Raw genomic sequence first — 15,984 nt, 5'->3', positions numbered from 1 at the left:
AATCCCCGGCATCTCCACTTTGTTTCTCTTGATGAAATCCCAGATTGCATCACATCCACACGTCATGCAGTACGTGCTGCACAGGACTTGTATGTCTCGTACACCCTTTATATATACATCTTGCGATGCGGCTTTTGCAACAGAATCCAGTCCCGGCTTGTGTCCAGGTGGTACTGCCTCGCCCGCGCCGCTCGTGTCCTGATCCACAGCCGCCTCTTGTGACCATCTTTATGGCCAGGGCTCTCAAACTCAACTTGCCTGGGGGGCCGCTGGACGGAGAGTCTGGGTGAGGCTGGGCCGCGTCAAGTCTTCCACAAAGAAAGGGGTTTCGAGTCTTCCAAAAAAAAAAAGTACCACTTCTTCTCCCTTTCCGATCGCCGACGCTACGCTGTCTTTACGAGGTCACTGATCCCTCTTGTTGAGTCCGCCCACTTGCTAAGTCCTCTGTACCTTGCACTGGGTGACAGGATATATTTTCCTTCCGCTTAGTGTCACTCCGGAATCACGTTTCAACCAAGTGACTAACGCGTTGGCTAACTTGTCAACAAACCCCACCGGAAGCTGTCACGAGCCTGAGCTATGGTAGCCCATAAGTGATAAAAAAAAAAATTTAACACCCAGGGCGACGACTCGGCAAAAAGGTGCGCGTGAGAAAAACGCGCGGGCCGCACTTACACTAAACTTTGATGTCAAGTAGGGGGCCACAAAATATCGTCCCGCGGGCCGCGAGTTTGAGGCCCCTGTTATAGGCCCGACAGAGGGACTGGCCAGCGAACCCTCTGCTCCCTACTTCGATGGGCTCACGCCTCGCTCGCCACCCGTTGGCGCGGCACTGCTCCGCCAGCTCGTCGTACATGCCTGTCTTCCTCTCGTAGGCTTCCTCGATGCGGTCTTCCCAGGGGACAGTGAGCTCCAACAGGATGACCTGCTTTGAGGCTTCGGAGAGCAGCACCATGTCTGGCCTCGATGTTGTGACGGCAACATTGACTGGTAACTCGAGGTGCTTCCCCAGGTCAACCTTCAGCTCCCAGTCCTCTGCTGGTGAGAGCAGGCCGGAGGAGGAGGTCCTGGAAGCTGCTGTTGGCCTCTGACAAGCTCGGATGACAGCGATGGTTTTCTCCACTGGGCGGATGCGCTTGCAGTGGTTAATTCCACTGCACACGGTGTCGGCGATGAACTTAAGGACTTGGTCATGACGCCAACGGTAGCGCCCCCTCACCCAGGCCTTGCCTTATGTGCTCCAGGGTCCCTCTCCTCTGGCACTGAGGGCATGCTGGTGACTTAACTTTCCCCCAGATGTGAAGGTTATACAGTATATATGGTACAGTATATACTGTACGGAAGCTTTACGTGGCATAAAGTATATACTGTACGGCAGCTTTATGTGTCATACAGTATATACTGTACGGCAGCTTTATGTGTCATACTCTATGGGAAGCTTTGTGTCATTCATTTTCTTTTCTTTCTATAAATAACTCATAAAAACCAGGCAATTTGAATAAAACTATATGACCTTCAGTATGTCTGTATATGCAAGCAGTGCATAGTGTAGAGGTAAGTGATGCAGCTAATTTGGATTAGATAGATGATAGATACACAAATAGATAGATAGATAGATAGCAAGATAGATAGATGGCTAGATAGATAGATAGATAGATAGATAGATAGATACAGGCCAACAGACTGATCGCAAGACAGACAGACAGACAGGTAGGTAGATAGACAGACAGACTGATAGATAGAATCTTTCGAAACTTAAAAACACATTGTGTAATCGTCTAATTAGCAGAAGTGCTTTCAATGCATATTATAATATTTAAAATTATATAGTTATGTCTACAATGATAAATTGGAGGGAGGGGGGGGGGGGTTTCAGGCGTACAGGAAGGGGGTCCGCACCCCTCCGCCCCAGAAAGCTCTTGTGCTAATTACAGATGCAAAAAAATGCGTTTCGAAAGATGGGTGTTGCTCCTCTCATTTACTGTAAATAAACAGCATGTCATATGAGCCTTAAGTTATTTACCTATCAATTATTCAGTATATATACTAGTAATAATATTTTATATTTTATATTCTATTTTCTGCTGTCCCCTTTTTGCTGCTGGAACAATGCAAATTTCCCTGGTGTGGGACTAATAAAAGGTTTATCTTATCTTATCTTATCTTAATAAGGGTTTTCTCTATAAACATTTAATACAACAGCACTTTTGGGCGGCACCCTTCGGGTCCCCTTCTGGAACTGCTTTGGAGAAACGTTTCTGTTTGCCCAACAGTGAAATGAAATATCTGCCCCTGCAGCCTGTACGAAATACATTTAACTTACCAGATACATTTAATGTGCCAGATACATTGAATGTTCCAAATACATTTAACTTACCAGATGCATTTAATGTACCAGATACATTGAATGTACCAGATACATTTATTGTACCAGATACATTTAATGTACGAAATACATTTAATGTACCAATGAACCGATCAAGCTGATGATGATGATAGTCTTCACACATGCAACACACATTCCAAATTCTGGTTCCTGTCCTTGTAGTGGAAAATTAGGGGAAAACATTGACCTTGAATGAGATAATCAGTTAATTTGGAAAATAATTTTTGTGGGGAAAAAAAAAAAAAGCGAATAAAGAAATCCTCAAAACATCTAGCCTGTGAAAGATGCCCGACAAGGCTGATATAAAGCTTTGTGAGAGTATTTGGCGCATGTTTGGACAAACACAGGAACATCAGCATTAACCACGACAGGGACGAAGACGTAACGACTTGATTTACTTCTACGCTGGATTGGCGCACTTGCCGTTTAAAAGAACGTAAAAGGTAGTGGAGATGCCGGGGATTGAACCCGGGGCCTCATACATGCAAAGCATGCGCTCTACCACTGAGCTACATCCCCTTACAGCGGACCTATTTTAAGTCAATGACATGGCAGATTTAATTTTCGATTTATTTAATGATTTACTAATTTATGATCTCATTTCTTTTGCAGTTCAGTCCTCCGTATCACAGCGTTCACTGTGAACCAAAAACATCATCGCGAAAACAATGATTTCCTTCACTAGGAAGAAAAACAAGAGAATTTCATCGAAAAAGCGAGATTTTGTCTATTATGCCTGTGTCCCAATGTCATACTGTCATCACAATGCTATGATTTCACGGTACAGACTGGGGGGGGCGGACACTCCCTGCCTGGCGTCTGTAAGATGACAAACCACCAGCATCCTTGACCTTGGGGGGGTGGTGCTTCACAGTGCTCTGCCTTGGAGTCGCTGGGCAGAAGAAGGACAACCTCTGAGATGGGTCTAAGGAACAGCTTCGCTGCACTGTCCTTGCTTATCTTTACCTCGATCTTCCTCACTATCCCGTCATCGCTGGGAAAAACCCTCATGACGAGTCCAATGGGCCAGTCGTTCCTCTTTGCTTGGTTGTCTCGCAGTAGGAAGACGTCCCCTTCCACCATATTTGGCCTTTCACGTCTTCATATGTGGCGTCCCTGCAGGTCGCCGATGTATTCCCATTTCCACCATTCCCAGAGGTGTTCGCTAGACTCTGGACTTGTCGCCATTAGTGCACCAACCTTCTGGGTAAGCAGAGTAGCTGGAGTGAGAATGATTGGGTGCTATGGGTCCATGGAAACTGATGTCAAACGCCTGGCATTGACTATCACTGTGACCTCCGCCATGAATGTTGTAAGGACCTCGTGGGTTAGCTTTGCAGTCCCATGTTTGAGGAGCATGGCGTCCAGTATATGGCGTGTGACTCCAATCATCTGCTCCCAGCTGCCGCCCATGTGTGAAGAGTGTGAGGGATTGAACTGCCATGTGCATCTGCACTCAGGTAGCTCTCAACTTACTTGAAGCTAGGGCCGATGGAGTCGATGTGGAGCTCCTAGCAGGTGCCCACAAAGCTGGACCTGAACTGGTTGACAGGGCCTTTGATAGCGAAGAAGCGTCTGAGGGTGTAAATGAAACTGGAGGAATCCATTGACTCCAGCACTTTGATGTGCACTGTGCGTGAGCTCATGCATGTGAAGATGACTACCCATAACTTACTGTTAGCTAGTCCTCCTCGGGTTTCAGACCCTCCAGGGTCAAATATCCTGGGTCGAGGGTAGAGACGCTATTTGGGTAGAGGCTTGCTGCAGAGGTCCCAGCAGCGGCAAGGGCTGTTCTCAGATGCTCGGGTGAAGGAGGGAGTGAGAGCCAGGTCACGGCTCTTGAGAAACTCTCAAACCGCGCACTGCCAAGCTCGGCCTGAAAGGCACGTGACACAGACAGTCCCCTCTGGGTGGTAACTCCACATCGGTTCCGGGGGTTAATAAGGTCAAGCCTTCATCAGGTGCTCGAGTTGGTTGCTCGAGGCTGGGGATGGTAAGGTCAGGGACGGCTGCACTGAGCTCAAGTCTGGAGATGGTAAGGTCAGGTTTGCTCTGACTTTCCACGTTAGAGACTTGAGGTATATGACGGCACCAATTGCCTTGATTGAGGCGCCACAGAAGATACACTTTCTTCTTTCATCTGAGCTCTAGAGATGGGATGAAGCGTCCCATTCATCACCAGCGGTAGCAAGTACTCTCAGGGTGGCGCGACCTTGAATGCAGTTGCAGCAAAACCTAGAGGGTTGATTAGGTTTTTGACAGTCCAAGGAACACTGTGTCGTGTGAAAGGTCTTTAGTTGGCTGCTGCACGGAAGGTGAAGGTGTCGGTGGACAGCTGCATAGGGAAAGTCCTGATCAAAGCCGAGGTCTTGTAAGCCCTTGGCAAATTACTTCAACCCATTGTCTTCGTAGAAGTGCTGTATCACGTAGTGGCGTGCTTCGGTCCTGTAGTCCTTCTCTTTTTCTATGGCAGTCCTCTGCAGTCCATAAATGGCCACAGCTGGGGAGGGGTGGTCGCGAAACCACATGAAGCGAAGGTTGTCACGGTGATCCTCGCTGACCAGGAAACTGTGGAACATCTGCTGAATGTCGTGACAGTAGTGACGAGGGATGTAAAGCGGTGGTCGGACCATTCAGAGGCAACACTACAGGACGCGCTGAGTGACATAGAGTGGGACATATGCCAATCAAGTTCCAGTGACGTCAGCGAGTTTACGGTCGTTGCTATGAGTTTCATAGCCAAGATAACGGACAGCATTGTTCCCATGCTGAGGTTAGGATATTTCCTAACCAGAAAGCATGGGTCGATTTTCCATCCCCGGTGCTCTGAATGCTCGCACGGCCATTTACAACCACAGCCTTGTATCCGGCAACATGGACAATTAGCATGGACTACACATACAGACACTCTGGCGAGAAAGGTGAGGCAGCATCTTTAGCACCTCAGACAGCTGGCGAAATTCAGTCTCGGTGAGGATCCTCAAGTCCTTCTACTCTGAAGGAGTGGAGAGCATCCTGACAGGCAACAAAACTGCCTGGTTTTGGAACTGTTCTGCTCAGGACAGGTGGGCCCTGCAGAGGGTGGTGCGTTCAGCCGAACGTACCACTGGAGCAACCCTCCCCTCCCTGCAGGACTTACATACACCAGGAGGTGTAGTAGCAGAGCCTGCAGGATCATGAGGGATCCGGGGGTTCCGAGGGGCCTGAGAGTTCCAAGGGACCTTGGAGTTCCGAGGAGCCTGGGAGTTCCGTCATCCTTGCTCTCAGCAGTGATGAAATGTTTTCCAGGCCAGGAGATACCTTGAGGTGAAGTTCATCTTTTCACTCTTCTGCCTTCACCACGTGCAGATGTACGTGGCTATGCAGCGAGCTAAACACTCTCCCAAAAAGTACCTGGAGACAGGAGCTCACTTTTGGTATCTTTAATAGAAGTGGTGTGAAACTGTGGAACAGTACAGAAATATGCAGATTAAGGATCAGTCTCTATGCAGATGTAAATAACCTGTTAATACGTTGTCATAGCTACTACGCTGTATGCATACACAAATAACATGAATTAACTAACAGATTGTGCTTTCTCAAGGGCAATGAAGAGACTGATGGAAAGAGATGTTAGTCTGAGTCTGAGACATGATCAGATTGACTGCGTGTGTTTCTGTCTGGCTATCTTATATATGCCAGTGTCCCGATGTCATACTATCATCACAATGCTATGATGTCACGGTACAGACTGGGGGGGCGGGACACTCCTCGCCTGGGGCCCAAACGGTTACAGATTGTAGATTGTTGGCAAGTATTGATCATATTGATTCTGATGTATTAATGTATTATTTTTTATTGGTTCAAATGTAACCGTATTGCCTGGGCTGAGTGGTTATGGATCAAAAACACAACAAGACTCAAAACTAAACAACCTGAAGTTTTCTTTTCTTAATGCTTTACACCACATTACTGCCCAATCCGGCCCAAAGGCCACTGCTGGGGCTCTATTTTAAGGAAGAACATTTAAAATCTCCAGCGTTATTTTGACCAAATGAGGCCAAATAAAGTATGCCATTAAGTATCTCCACATATCAAGTGCAGTGAAATGGCATGATGAGACAACAAACCTAAATAGGCACATAGCCAATAGAATTACCAGTGGTAATGTAAAGATTACTTAGACGTTGTCATGTAAAAGGATTAAACCATTTTCACCAACCATAACTGGTGAGTATGGGTTGAGGGGAGCGAGAGGGGGTCATACAACAACTCATGCAATATTTTGGAGAAAATCAGTAACTTTGATAATGTTCCCTTTATGGTATGGCATTTGTTTAATCTCAAATACATTTTCTTGGGTCATATTATAATCTTGAGGGGCACCCCCCCCCCACACACACCTTCCCTGCAAATTGCACCCGTGCAACTTTTCCATCATTGTGATGTAAACAGAACTCATCAGGGTATATAATGAGAAGCAAAGCAGCAGCAGAGCCAGAACAGGTGCGGGTCTCATGCGAAGAAGCAGTGTGAAGGGTGAAGAGGAGGGCGTGACTGCAACAGACCAGGATGCAAGCCGCCATGAAGACCCAAGAAGAAGAAGAAGCAGAGTCAGAAAAAGAGTCGCTCTGAGCAAGAATCCTGATTTGTCAAGATGGAAGCAGGTGCAAAGAAGACAGCGAGAAACTGGACGAGGAACAGTGACACGGAGAGGAAGTGGACAAAGAATGCTGACATGGAGAGAAAGTGGAAAAAAAACAGTGACATGGAGAGAAAGTGGAAAAAGAACTGTGACATGGAGAGAAAGTGGACAAAGAACGATGATGTGGAGAGCATTCTCAAGACTAGACCTCAGTTTCACAAGAGGAGGCCGGTGTTGCTTTGCGAGTCACGGCCAAAAGGCAACAGCGGGCACCAAGCGAAGACCTTGGCTGATGTCCCATTGCTACAGAAGGGGATCCAAATTTCTACAAATGGAAATCCAGCAAAGAGACCTATGAATGACTGCGGATCCTGTCTGCAGGATTCACAGACACCGCTGAGAGAAAGATGCATGGATGCAGAGGAGCTGGTTCAGAGCATGAGAGGCTTGCGTCGTGAACGAAGGCTACAAGGCCACAGAGCTGGAGACGTTGCCAGTCTGAATGTCAAGACTGAGGCTCTGTACCTGAGCCTGAGCCAGGCCAAGGAGGAGACCAAGGTGAGGCACTACGACTTACTACTACTTACAACTACTTTCTACTATTACTATTATTAGGGGTCCAGCAGGGCTAGATCCATTTTGTTATTGCTTGGCATTTTTTTTTTTATCTAGAATTTTTCTGGCTAAAAGTAAGTGAAACACAACAATCCCAGTATGCACAGGCATGGTTGAGGTTTCGTTACACCGCGAACGCTTTAGAAGTCTTGTCATTCAATTTGTCAATATCAATCTGCATTTGGAGAGAAAATTAGTGAAATTTGTCATAATTTCATTAGTTTCAGGAGCGCGCTGCTTTGTGACATCATCCGAAGTTATATAAATCCAAGCTTCATCCCTCGGAAGGCAATCCCCACTAGCCACTTGCGAGTGAGACACCTATACGGACAACTTGAGCCGGTGCTGTGTTTAAACGAAACTCAGACAACAAACTTGTGTTGTCCTTTCACAAAACATGTTGTCCTTTCACAAAACATGTAACATGAGTGGTCAATCGTACAGGGCAGAGAAACAACCATCTAACAGGAACAGCCAATCGTACAGCAGGAGCCCGGCATGGCCCCCATCCCGCAAAAGGAGAGCGATTTAAGAAAGAATCCACAATTTTGAGTGACATCTGGTCTGATATGGTCGGATATAATCACAGTGTGCAGATTCAGGAACCTCTGATTACAGAACCTCGGAAACCTGTAATACGCACTTAACATGACTAAACTTGACCCAGTGTATTGCTGCCTGCAGCTTTATTTATTATGACTATTGATATTAGCATTGCAGTATTTATTAGTGGACAATTCTTGGTGGTGACATTGTCAATGTGTGCTGGAACAGAATATAATTGATATCATATCAATATCACAGAATATCACAGAATAGTCATAAAAACATAATGATGCAGGGTTATATGGTAAATTCCCCTAATATGTTTAGGTATGTTTCCATGACGATTGCGTTTGTGACAGACAAACCCAGTTTACTATAGATACTGTGATACTGTGTACTAGATCTGTTTCTCTGCAGTACTCTTATTTTAAAAGAGGAAACCCCAAAGAATTTTGGCACCAAAGGTGGAAGACTTGGGAAACCTCGAGGCCAAAAGCTTACCATAAAATACTACAATACAGGGATACATATATTTAGTATTGTGGCAGGTCCGCCTACCACACGCCATCCGAGTGCATTTTTTAGGGCTGTCGGACACAGAGACCCAGGCCACGAGGTTGAAAAAACGCTGGTTTCATTGCAGAGACTGGGCAAGGTGAAACAAGCCCGGAGCAGATGTAAAACATGTCATGACAAGGGCTCCTCCTGTATGTGTGTGAGGATGGGGGCTTTACTTGCTGCAGCCTGGTCCCGGGCCCCATTATCTAGACCCAAGACAGCGGTGGTTACTTGGACCACACCGCCGCCACACCCGCCACACATATACCAGCATATTTAAGAATACTATTATTGCATATCGCTATGTACTATTTTTCTTTTACTTCAGAGTAACTGCCATCTCCCCACTAGCCAGCTTATATTTGTGCATGTATTTTATTTTTAGTCTTTTTTGTGTCTCTTACCTTAAATTTCTGATGCTGTAACACCTGATAAGTGTTATCTTATCTTAAGACCCTGCAGCTGAAGGAGTTGAACCTGCGGACAGAATTCAAAAGAACTGCAGAAGAACATTACGGGATCATTGAAGACCTCCAGCTCCAGCTGTTGCACAATCAGGAGACTATAAATATGAACAATCTCCAGCTTGAAGCCCTTAAGGAGAAGGAGGCACATGCTGAGGAGATTGAGATCTTCCATGCAATTCTCCAAAACAAAAATTCCCTACTCAAGTCCGCAAAGGAGAACATGGAAAACACCATTGGGCGCCTTCAAAGTCAGCTCTGGGAGAAAGAAGCAGCGGCTTCAGAGGCCAGGAAGTCCACAGACGAGACCAAAGATCTGGAGCTCTCCAACAGCCAGACCTGGGTGAAAGAGAAGAAAATACTGCTCCTTGAGAAGGAGGAACTGATGACTGGGATTTCCACCCTAAGAGACCGGAAAACCGAGCTCTACCAGGCCAAGATGGATCTGGAGGAGAGGGCACAAGGCTGCACCAAGGAAGAACTGGCAATGACGGTCAGGATTGATGACCTTGAGAAGGAGCTTGCACGAATCCGAGAGGAAAAAAGTAGACCCGCAAGTATCCCAGTCCCTGCAGGAGAAAAGAAGACAGCTTCTAACAGCGGCTTCAAAAAATTCAAAATTTTCTTCCAGAGGAAAAAAAAAACAAGTGCAGGTGTTGATCAGTGTATGGATGTGTGTGTGAATGGGTGAATGTGGGGCCAAATCGTAAAGCGCCTTTGTGTCCTCTCTATGTGAAAGGGCGTTCGTTATGTTACATGCACTCCATTTACCGTTTACCTAAATTAATAAATCCTTCGTCATATTATCAAAGTATATGACGTCTGTAGAGTTTGATTTATTTTCATGACAAAGTTATCATGATGTGGATAGCGCTGATCCAGACTCTTCTTAGCATTTTATTTGCAACAAAACAGTCCTATGGGTAGAATTGAGCGTTACTAAAGGAAGGTGTTCTAGTCCCTATTAATTTTGAACGTTATAATGATCTTTCTTATTTGAAGTGGTTTTGAGTGTTTTGTCATCATGAGCGCAAGTTTACACAATGTGAACCAATTGAACCTGCATTCATTTCATTGTCTCAGTCATGAATGTTTTATCATTAACGTGTCATGATTTGAAATGAATGTTTTAAACTTGAAATTGTGTGATTTTGATCCCAAAGCATGCCACTCCCCCCATTTGCTCTTGGAAGCTTCTCTTTGTTTGAAGGGCAAATGCATCAATTGAGATCATTCCGACCCATGTGATTGTGAGTAAGTGCAAGAAAGGAATGAAATATGATGGAGACATACTGTACAACAAGGGAGCCCTCCGGCAGGGTGGAGGCAGCTGCCATGGAGCTCGCTGAGGGGGTGGAGTTGTGAATTGTGCTGTTACAGGGTTTAACTTTTTTCTCCCACGATATAAAGACAACCAAGCGTATATCTAATATGAATGGTTTACATCACGCACGCATTCATTTACAATTATTTTAACCGATTGTTGACATCCGAATATCCGACCTTCATCGCTTTGGCTTTATATTTTAGTAAAATATTAAAAAAAGCTGTTAGAGATGGAAATCTGGCGACAGCTGATTATGAAAGTCCCGTAATTCCCTAATTTCCCACGTCATTTGGACGGTGCATTATTTGCGAGGTGCATTTCATTGAAGTTGGAGCTCGGAAAAATCAGACTGACTTGGAAAAGTGCAAAAGAAAAATGGATTTTCGGGACAGATGGCCCTGGCCCGAGTTGACCCAGATAACAGGCCTGACGTAAAAGCAACATGACGGCACACACCGTTCACGTCGAGCAAAGACGGCTTTGCATATATGTTTTATATTTGAAAACACGTATAACTTCTATCTAAATGTCTTGTTGTTCGCTTGTAGTTTGCATGTTTATATCTTATGTAATTCACAAGCCTATCATCACTCAACTTTACTGGGGCCGTCCGTGTTTTTCCTCGACCAGAGCCGATACAACATATTAAGGCCGGAAGCGGGAACTCCCAGTGCGAAAGACCGATTTCCGAGATCGATGTGAACGCAGCGTTGTCACGTCACGTCGCCATATTTTCTACGTCACTAGCGGGCTGGTTAGCTAACAAGTTGATCGTAGCACAGTACGAGCCCGAAACTTTAAATAGTTCATATTCATCCAGCGTTTGCCTTTTCTAACAGATAAAAAAAAAAATGAACGTGATAGACCACGTACGAGACATGGCGGCCGCGGGGCTTCACTCCAACGTTCGCATCATCAGCAGTTTGTTGTTGACGATGAGCAACAACAACCCGTAAGTAACTGTGTGGGTCCGGTCTCCGTCTATTTGCTGGAGGTGTTGCTAAATACTGCAGTCTATACGCAGTTCACCTGTGTTACTACGAATTTTACTATTCAATTCAAGCATCAACCGGTAAACATACATCGAGTTATCGGTCCTGGCTAATGTTGCGTCTAGGAAACGCCAAATGCTTGGATGTATAGATGGACCATTCATCCCGGGGTGTAAATTGCGGCTCGACAGCTCACATTGAAACAACAGGCAGTGACAATAAAGTGTCAGAATAAAAAGAAATGGGAGATAATTGACTATACAATACACCTAAAAGAAGGAACTCTACAAAACGAGAGGAAAAAATGGCAACATACAGTAAACCTCTGTATCAACAGTTCACACAGTCAAAAATAGGAAATTGTGCAAGTTTGTAATGGTTCTAACATATAATGCGATCGCTGTCGATTTAAGCCACCATTTGATGATTTGATGGAAACCTCCATCATTAAACCACCGAAAGGTCTTTTCTATGATATGCTTCTGAGATCTCTACTATGTTTAGTATGAGCTTATGCTGGTGTGTCAAGTAAATGAGATTCAATGATATCCATGATAACGTGCGTGTGTGTGACAAGGCCAAACCTCCTGTGGGTACACAAACTAACAAATAATGATGTATACACTTGATTATTATTATTTTTGTACATCAATCCTGGGCCATTTATTTTTTCTTTCTTGTCTTACAATTATTGTCCTGTCAGCTGATTGGCTGCATTGAAATGTATGGGTTATTTTCCCCCAAACCGCTCATTACTCACAGAATGAAACATTTCATTGCAGAGAGCTGTTTTCGCCCTCGCAGAAGTACCAGCTCTTGGTTTACCACGCCGATTCCATCTTCCACGACAAGGAGTATCGCAACGCCGCCTGCAAGTACAGCATGGCGCTGCAGCAGAAGAAGGTCATCAGCAAAACGTCTAAAGTTCGTACTTCAACAGGCGGCGGAGCATCCAACATCCAGGCCCAGGTACGTCCGGTCATAACTACAATTGATCTCATGGGATGTGAACTGCAGACGGCATATTAACCTATGAGGTTGCCCAAGTGGCCAAACATAACGTGTCATTTTGTCTGTTTATTATGTAATGTTTGAGGCACCCGCCACCTTTACACTCTCAGTAAAGAGTGGATGAGTATTTTTTTTTTGAATGCCACAGTTAAATCCCACTATTTTTCAGAGCCTGCCCTCAGAAATTGAAGTAAAATATAAGATCGCTGAGTGCTACACCATACTAAAGCTAGATAAAGATGCCATTGCCGTGCTCGATGGGATTCCATCCAGACAGAGGACTCCAAAGGTAGGCGCCGTCTCAATCATGGTCTACCCCTGCATTTTTATGTTCATTCAGTTTATAACACGCACACAAGAGGTGTTACTATACATGTTCTTTGACTGGGTTATTTGTCAGATTGTTATCAAAGCTCGTCACAGCTTTCCCCTTGTTCCCTGCAGATCAACATGATGCTCGCCAACTTATACAGGAAGGCCGGCCAAGAGCGCTCTGCGGTGACGAGCTACAAAGAGGTCCTGAGACAGTGTCCTCTAGCCCTGGACGCCATTATTGGTATGCAGGGTGACAAAGATGGTTTTATTGCTCAGGAAAAGTGTTGTGCTCCTGACGGACCCCCTCCCTCTCCTGAAGTCCTTCTTTCTGCTGTCGTCCATTAGGCCTCCTCTCGCTGTCAGTGAAGGGAGCCGAGGTCGCGTCCATGACCATGGACGTGATCCAGAGTATCCCCAACCTGGACTGGCTCTCGGTCTGGATCAAAGCTTATGCCTTCATACACACAGGGGACAACCACAGAGCCATCAACACCATTTGGTGAGCAAAACCATAACCCTCATACTGAGTTGTCGATGTTCTATGCAGTATGATTTCCCCTGATGCGTTTGTGTCCTGTGGCATTTCTCAGCTCTCTGGAGAAGAAGTCCCTCTTGCGGGACAACGTGGACCTGCTGGTGAGCCTGGCTGATGTCTACTTCAGAGCAGGCGATACAAAGAACTCCATCCTCAAGTTTGAGCAAGCCCAGATGTTGGACCCGTACCTCATCAAAGGTGCGTTGAAGCTCAAAGTGCAACTTATCGGTGTCACCGACATTAATAATGCAAATGAACAATATTTATTTCAGAATTTGTATCAGAAACGAGGTGTGTATGTGTGTGTGCAGAAATTGAGTTTGTTTGTGCTGCTAGGCATGGATGTGTATGGCTACCTGATGGCACGGGAGGGACACCTGGAAGACGTGGAGGTCCTCGGGGGAAGACTCTTCAACATCTCGGACCAACATGCCGAACCCTGGGTCATCTCCGGGTAGGGCTGTGACTATAGCTGCATTACCGCAATACCGGGGTTATGTTCATTGACTGTCTTCTATCCTATGTTCAAGGACTTCTGCATCAGTTCAGCTTTGCGTGCAAGGGACAGTCCATTAAACATATGGGGGATTTATTCTGTGTGTATTATTATTATTATTATTATTATTATTATTATTATTATTATTATTATTATTTAAAGGGCTGCACCTGACTCAGAATTTTGTTAGTCTAATCAGATTTGGCTGTTCAATGCAATATGAACGAGGAACAGTTCTCTGCGATTGGGGTGCACGTAGAGCCGTGTTCGCATCCGGATGATTCACACACTATTTGCTGGAGGCAAATAGTGTGTGAATACCCCCCCCCCCCCCCCCCCCTTTTTATACATTGTTTTTCACCGCACCGGATGAGTTACAGAGTGAGTGTTAAACGGTTTGTCGGGATTTTGAAAGTCATTACCTATGCCTGTCAACGTGCTGTGCTTAATGCTGTTGGGTTCACGTGGCTCCTTTTTCTGCCTGTTCCAGATGTCACAGCTTTTACAGCAAGCGCTACTCGCGGGCCCTGTACCTGGGGGCCAAGGCCATCCAGCTCAACAGCAACAGCGTGCAGGCGCTCCTCCTGAAGGGGGCAGCGCTGAGGAACATGGGGCGTGTCCAGGAAGCCATCATCCATTTCAGAGAGGCGATGAGACTCGCGCCCTGCCGCCTGGACTGCTATGAAGGTATGATGTGCTTCTTTAAAGATGTTTTAGGTGCTTTTCTTGTGCTCTATTTCTTCTATGTGTTATTATTTTTCTGTCCAATCCCCTCCCAGGTCTGATTGACTGCTACCTGGCGTCCAATGGGATTCGAGAGGCCATGGGAATGGCCAATAACATCTACAAAACCCTGGGGGCCAATGCACAGACTCTGACCATCCTTGCCACTGTGTGCCTGGAGGACCCCGTGGCCCAGGAAAAGGCTAAAACCCTCCTGGACAAGGCGCTCGCCCAGAGGCCCGACTACACCAAGGCCGTGGTCAAAAAGGCCGAATTACTAAGTATGTGCAGACTCTTTTGGAGTATGAAGTATTTTAACTTTCACCATTTAGCTGATGTAATAGTGAAGGCAGCCAGCGGATGATATTTGTTGCTTTTCCTTTCCACAGGTCGAGAGCAGAAGTACGAAGAAGGCATTGCTCTCCTGCGGAACGCCCTGGCCAATCAGAGTGACTGTGTGCTGCACAGGATGCTGGGTGACTTCCTGGTGGCGGTCAACGATTACCAAGAGGCCATGGACCAGTATAGCATCGCTCTCAGGTAGCGCCGACTCATGAGGTTCCAGCTTCAGGGCTCCTCCAGCCTCTTTCGCTTGAGCTCATTCTACTGTTTCTTGTTCCTTTTTTTTGTTTTTTGTCTTGCTCAAGCCTGGATCCCAATGACCAGAAGTCCCTGGAGGGCATGCAGAAGATGGAGAAGGAGGAAAGCCCCACGGACGCTACGGTGGAGCTGGACGGCGATGATATGGAGGGCAGCGGTGAGGATGGAGACCTGGAGGGCAGCGACAGTGAGGCGGCGCAGTGGGCCGACCAGGAGCAGTGGTTTGGCATGCAGTGACGCAGGGCGCCCGCCGCTGAGACGCTGGGGCACCTGGGGTCATGACCATCTATCAGCGAGCCGCCCACCCCCACCCGGGGGGGCTCTTCAACCCAGGTAACCAGACATTGTCCCTGCTCGCGTGGTGAGACGGATCTGCGGTGGGCCTGCGAAAGGGTTTGGTGGCAAAATGGCAAGAATTTGATTTGATTTCTTTTGAGCTCCCGTCCCCCTGCTTTGCTTCAGCGCTCACGGAAGCAAAGCATGAAAGCCATGTGAAAGTCAAGGAATAAAGCTTGTGTATTTGCCAAATGTTTCTTTCTTAAAAAAAAAAAGACTAACAGGCTTTGTAAAAATGTGTTTGTATCATACCTGCTGCCTCAGCTCTTTTTTTTTTTTATGTTTAGGATTTCTTATATAATCGGTTTTCTCAAATCAAGGGATCCCCTCCTCAATGTTGGGCGTTATGTAGTTATGTAACTCTTTTAAGTCTAATGTTTATAACATTCTTGTACATATTTTAAAGTGTATAATAAATGATGCATTGCTGTCTTCATGTGTGGATTTAATGTTTCA

General features: G+C 46.0%; 1 protein-coding gene across 1 annotated transcript; it reads left to right on the top strand.

The window, feature by feature from the left end:
- Nucleotides 1-11,291: 11,291 nt before the first annotated feature.
- Nucleotides 11,292-15,963, top strand: anapc7 (anaphase promoting complex subunit 7). Its single transcript, XM_080004087.1, has 11 exons — nucleotides 11,292-11,472; nucleotides 12,295-12,481; nucleotides 12,693-12,812; nucleotides 12,968-13,079; nucleotides 13,184-13,337; nucleotides 13,429-13,571; nucleotides 13,710-13,827; nucleotides 14,360-14,556; nucleotides 14,649-14,873; nucleotides 14,982-15,132; nucleotides 15,240-15,963. Exons 1-11 carry the CDS (start codon nucleotides 11,372-11,374, stop codon nucleotides 15,427-15,429), a joined length of 1,698 nt encoding a protein of 565 aa, XP_079860213.1. The 5' UTR covers nucleotides 11,292-11,371; the 3' UTR covers nucleotides 15,430-15,963.
- The last annotated feature ends 21 nt before the right edge of the window (nucleotides 15,964-15,984 follow it).

The sequence above is a fragment of the Zeus faber genome (assembly GCF_960531495.2).
Source record: "Zeus faber genome assembly, chromosome: 7".
NCBI lineage: Eukaryota > Metazoa > Chordata > Actinopteri > Zeiformes > Zeidae > Zeus > Zeus faber.
Note: the sequence above shows the minus strand (reverse complement) of the source record. Positions and strands in the feature narration are given on the sequence as shown.

What these genes read in the sequence shown, in the direction of transcription:
- anapc7 (XM_080004087.1), top strand. Translation starts at nt 11,372, where the DNA reads ATGAACGTGATAGACCACGTACGAGACATGGCGGCCGCGGGGCTTCAC. An exon ending in CAAAAAGGCCGAATTACTAA is followed by an intron (nt 14,874 to 14,981) that starts GTATGTGCAGAC and finishes TCCTTTCCACAG; the next exon opens with GTCGAGAGCAGAAGTACGAA. An exon ending in CAGTATAGCATCGCTCTCAG is followed by an intron (nt 15,133 to 15,239) that starts GTAGCGCCGACT and finishes GTCTTGCTCAAG; the next exon opens with CCTGGATCCCAATGACCAGA.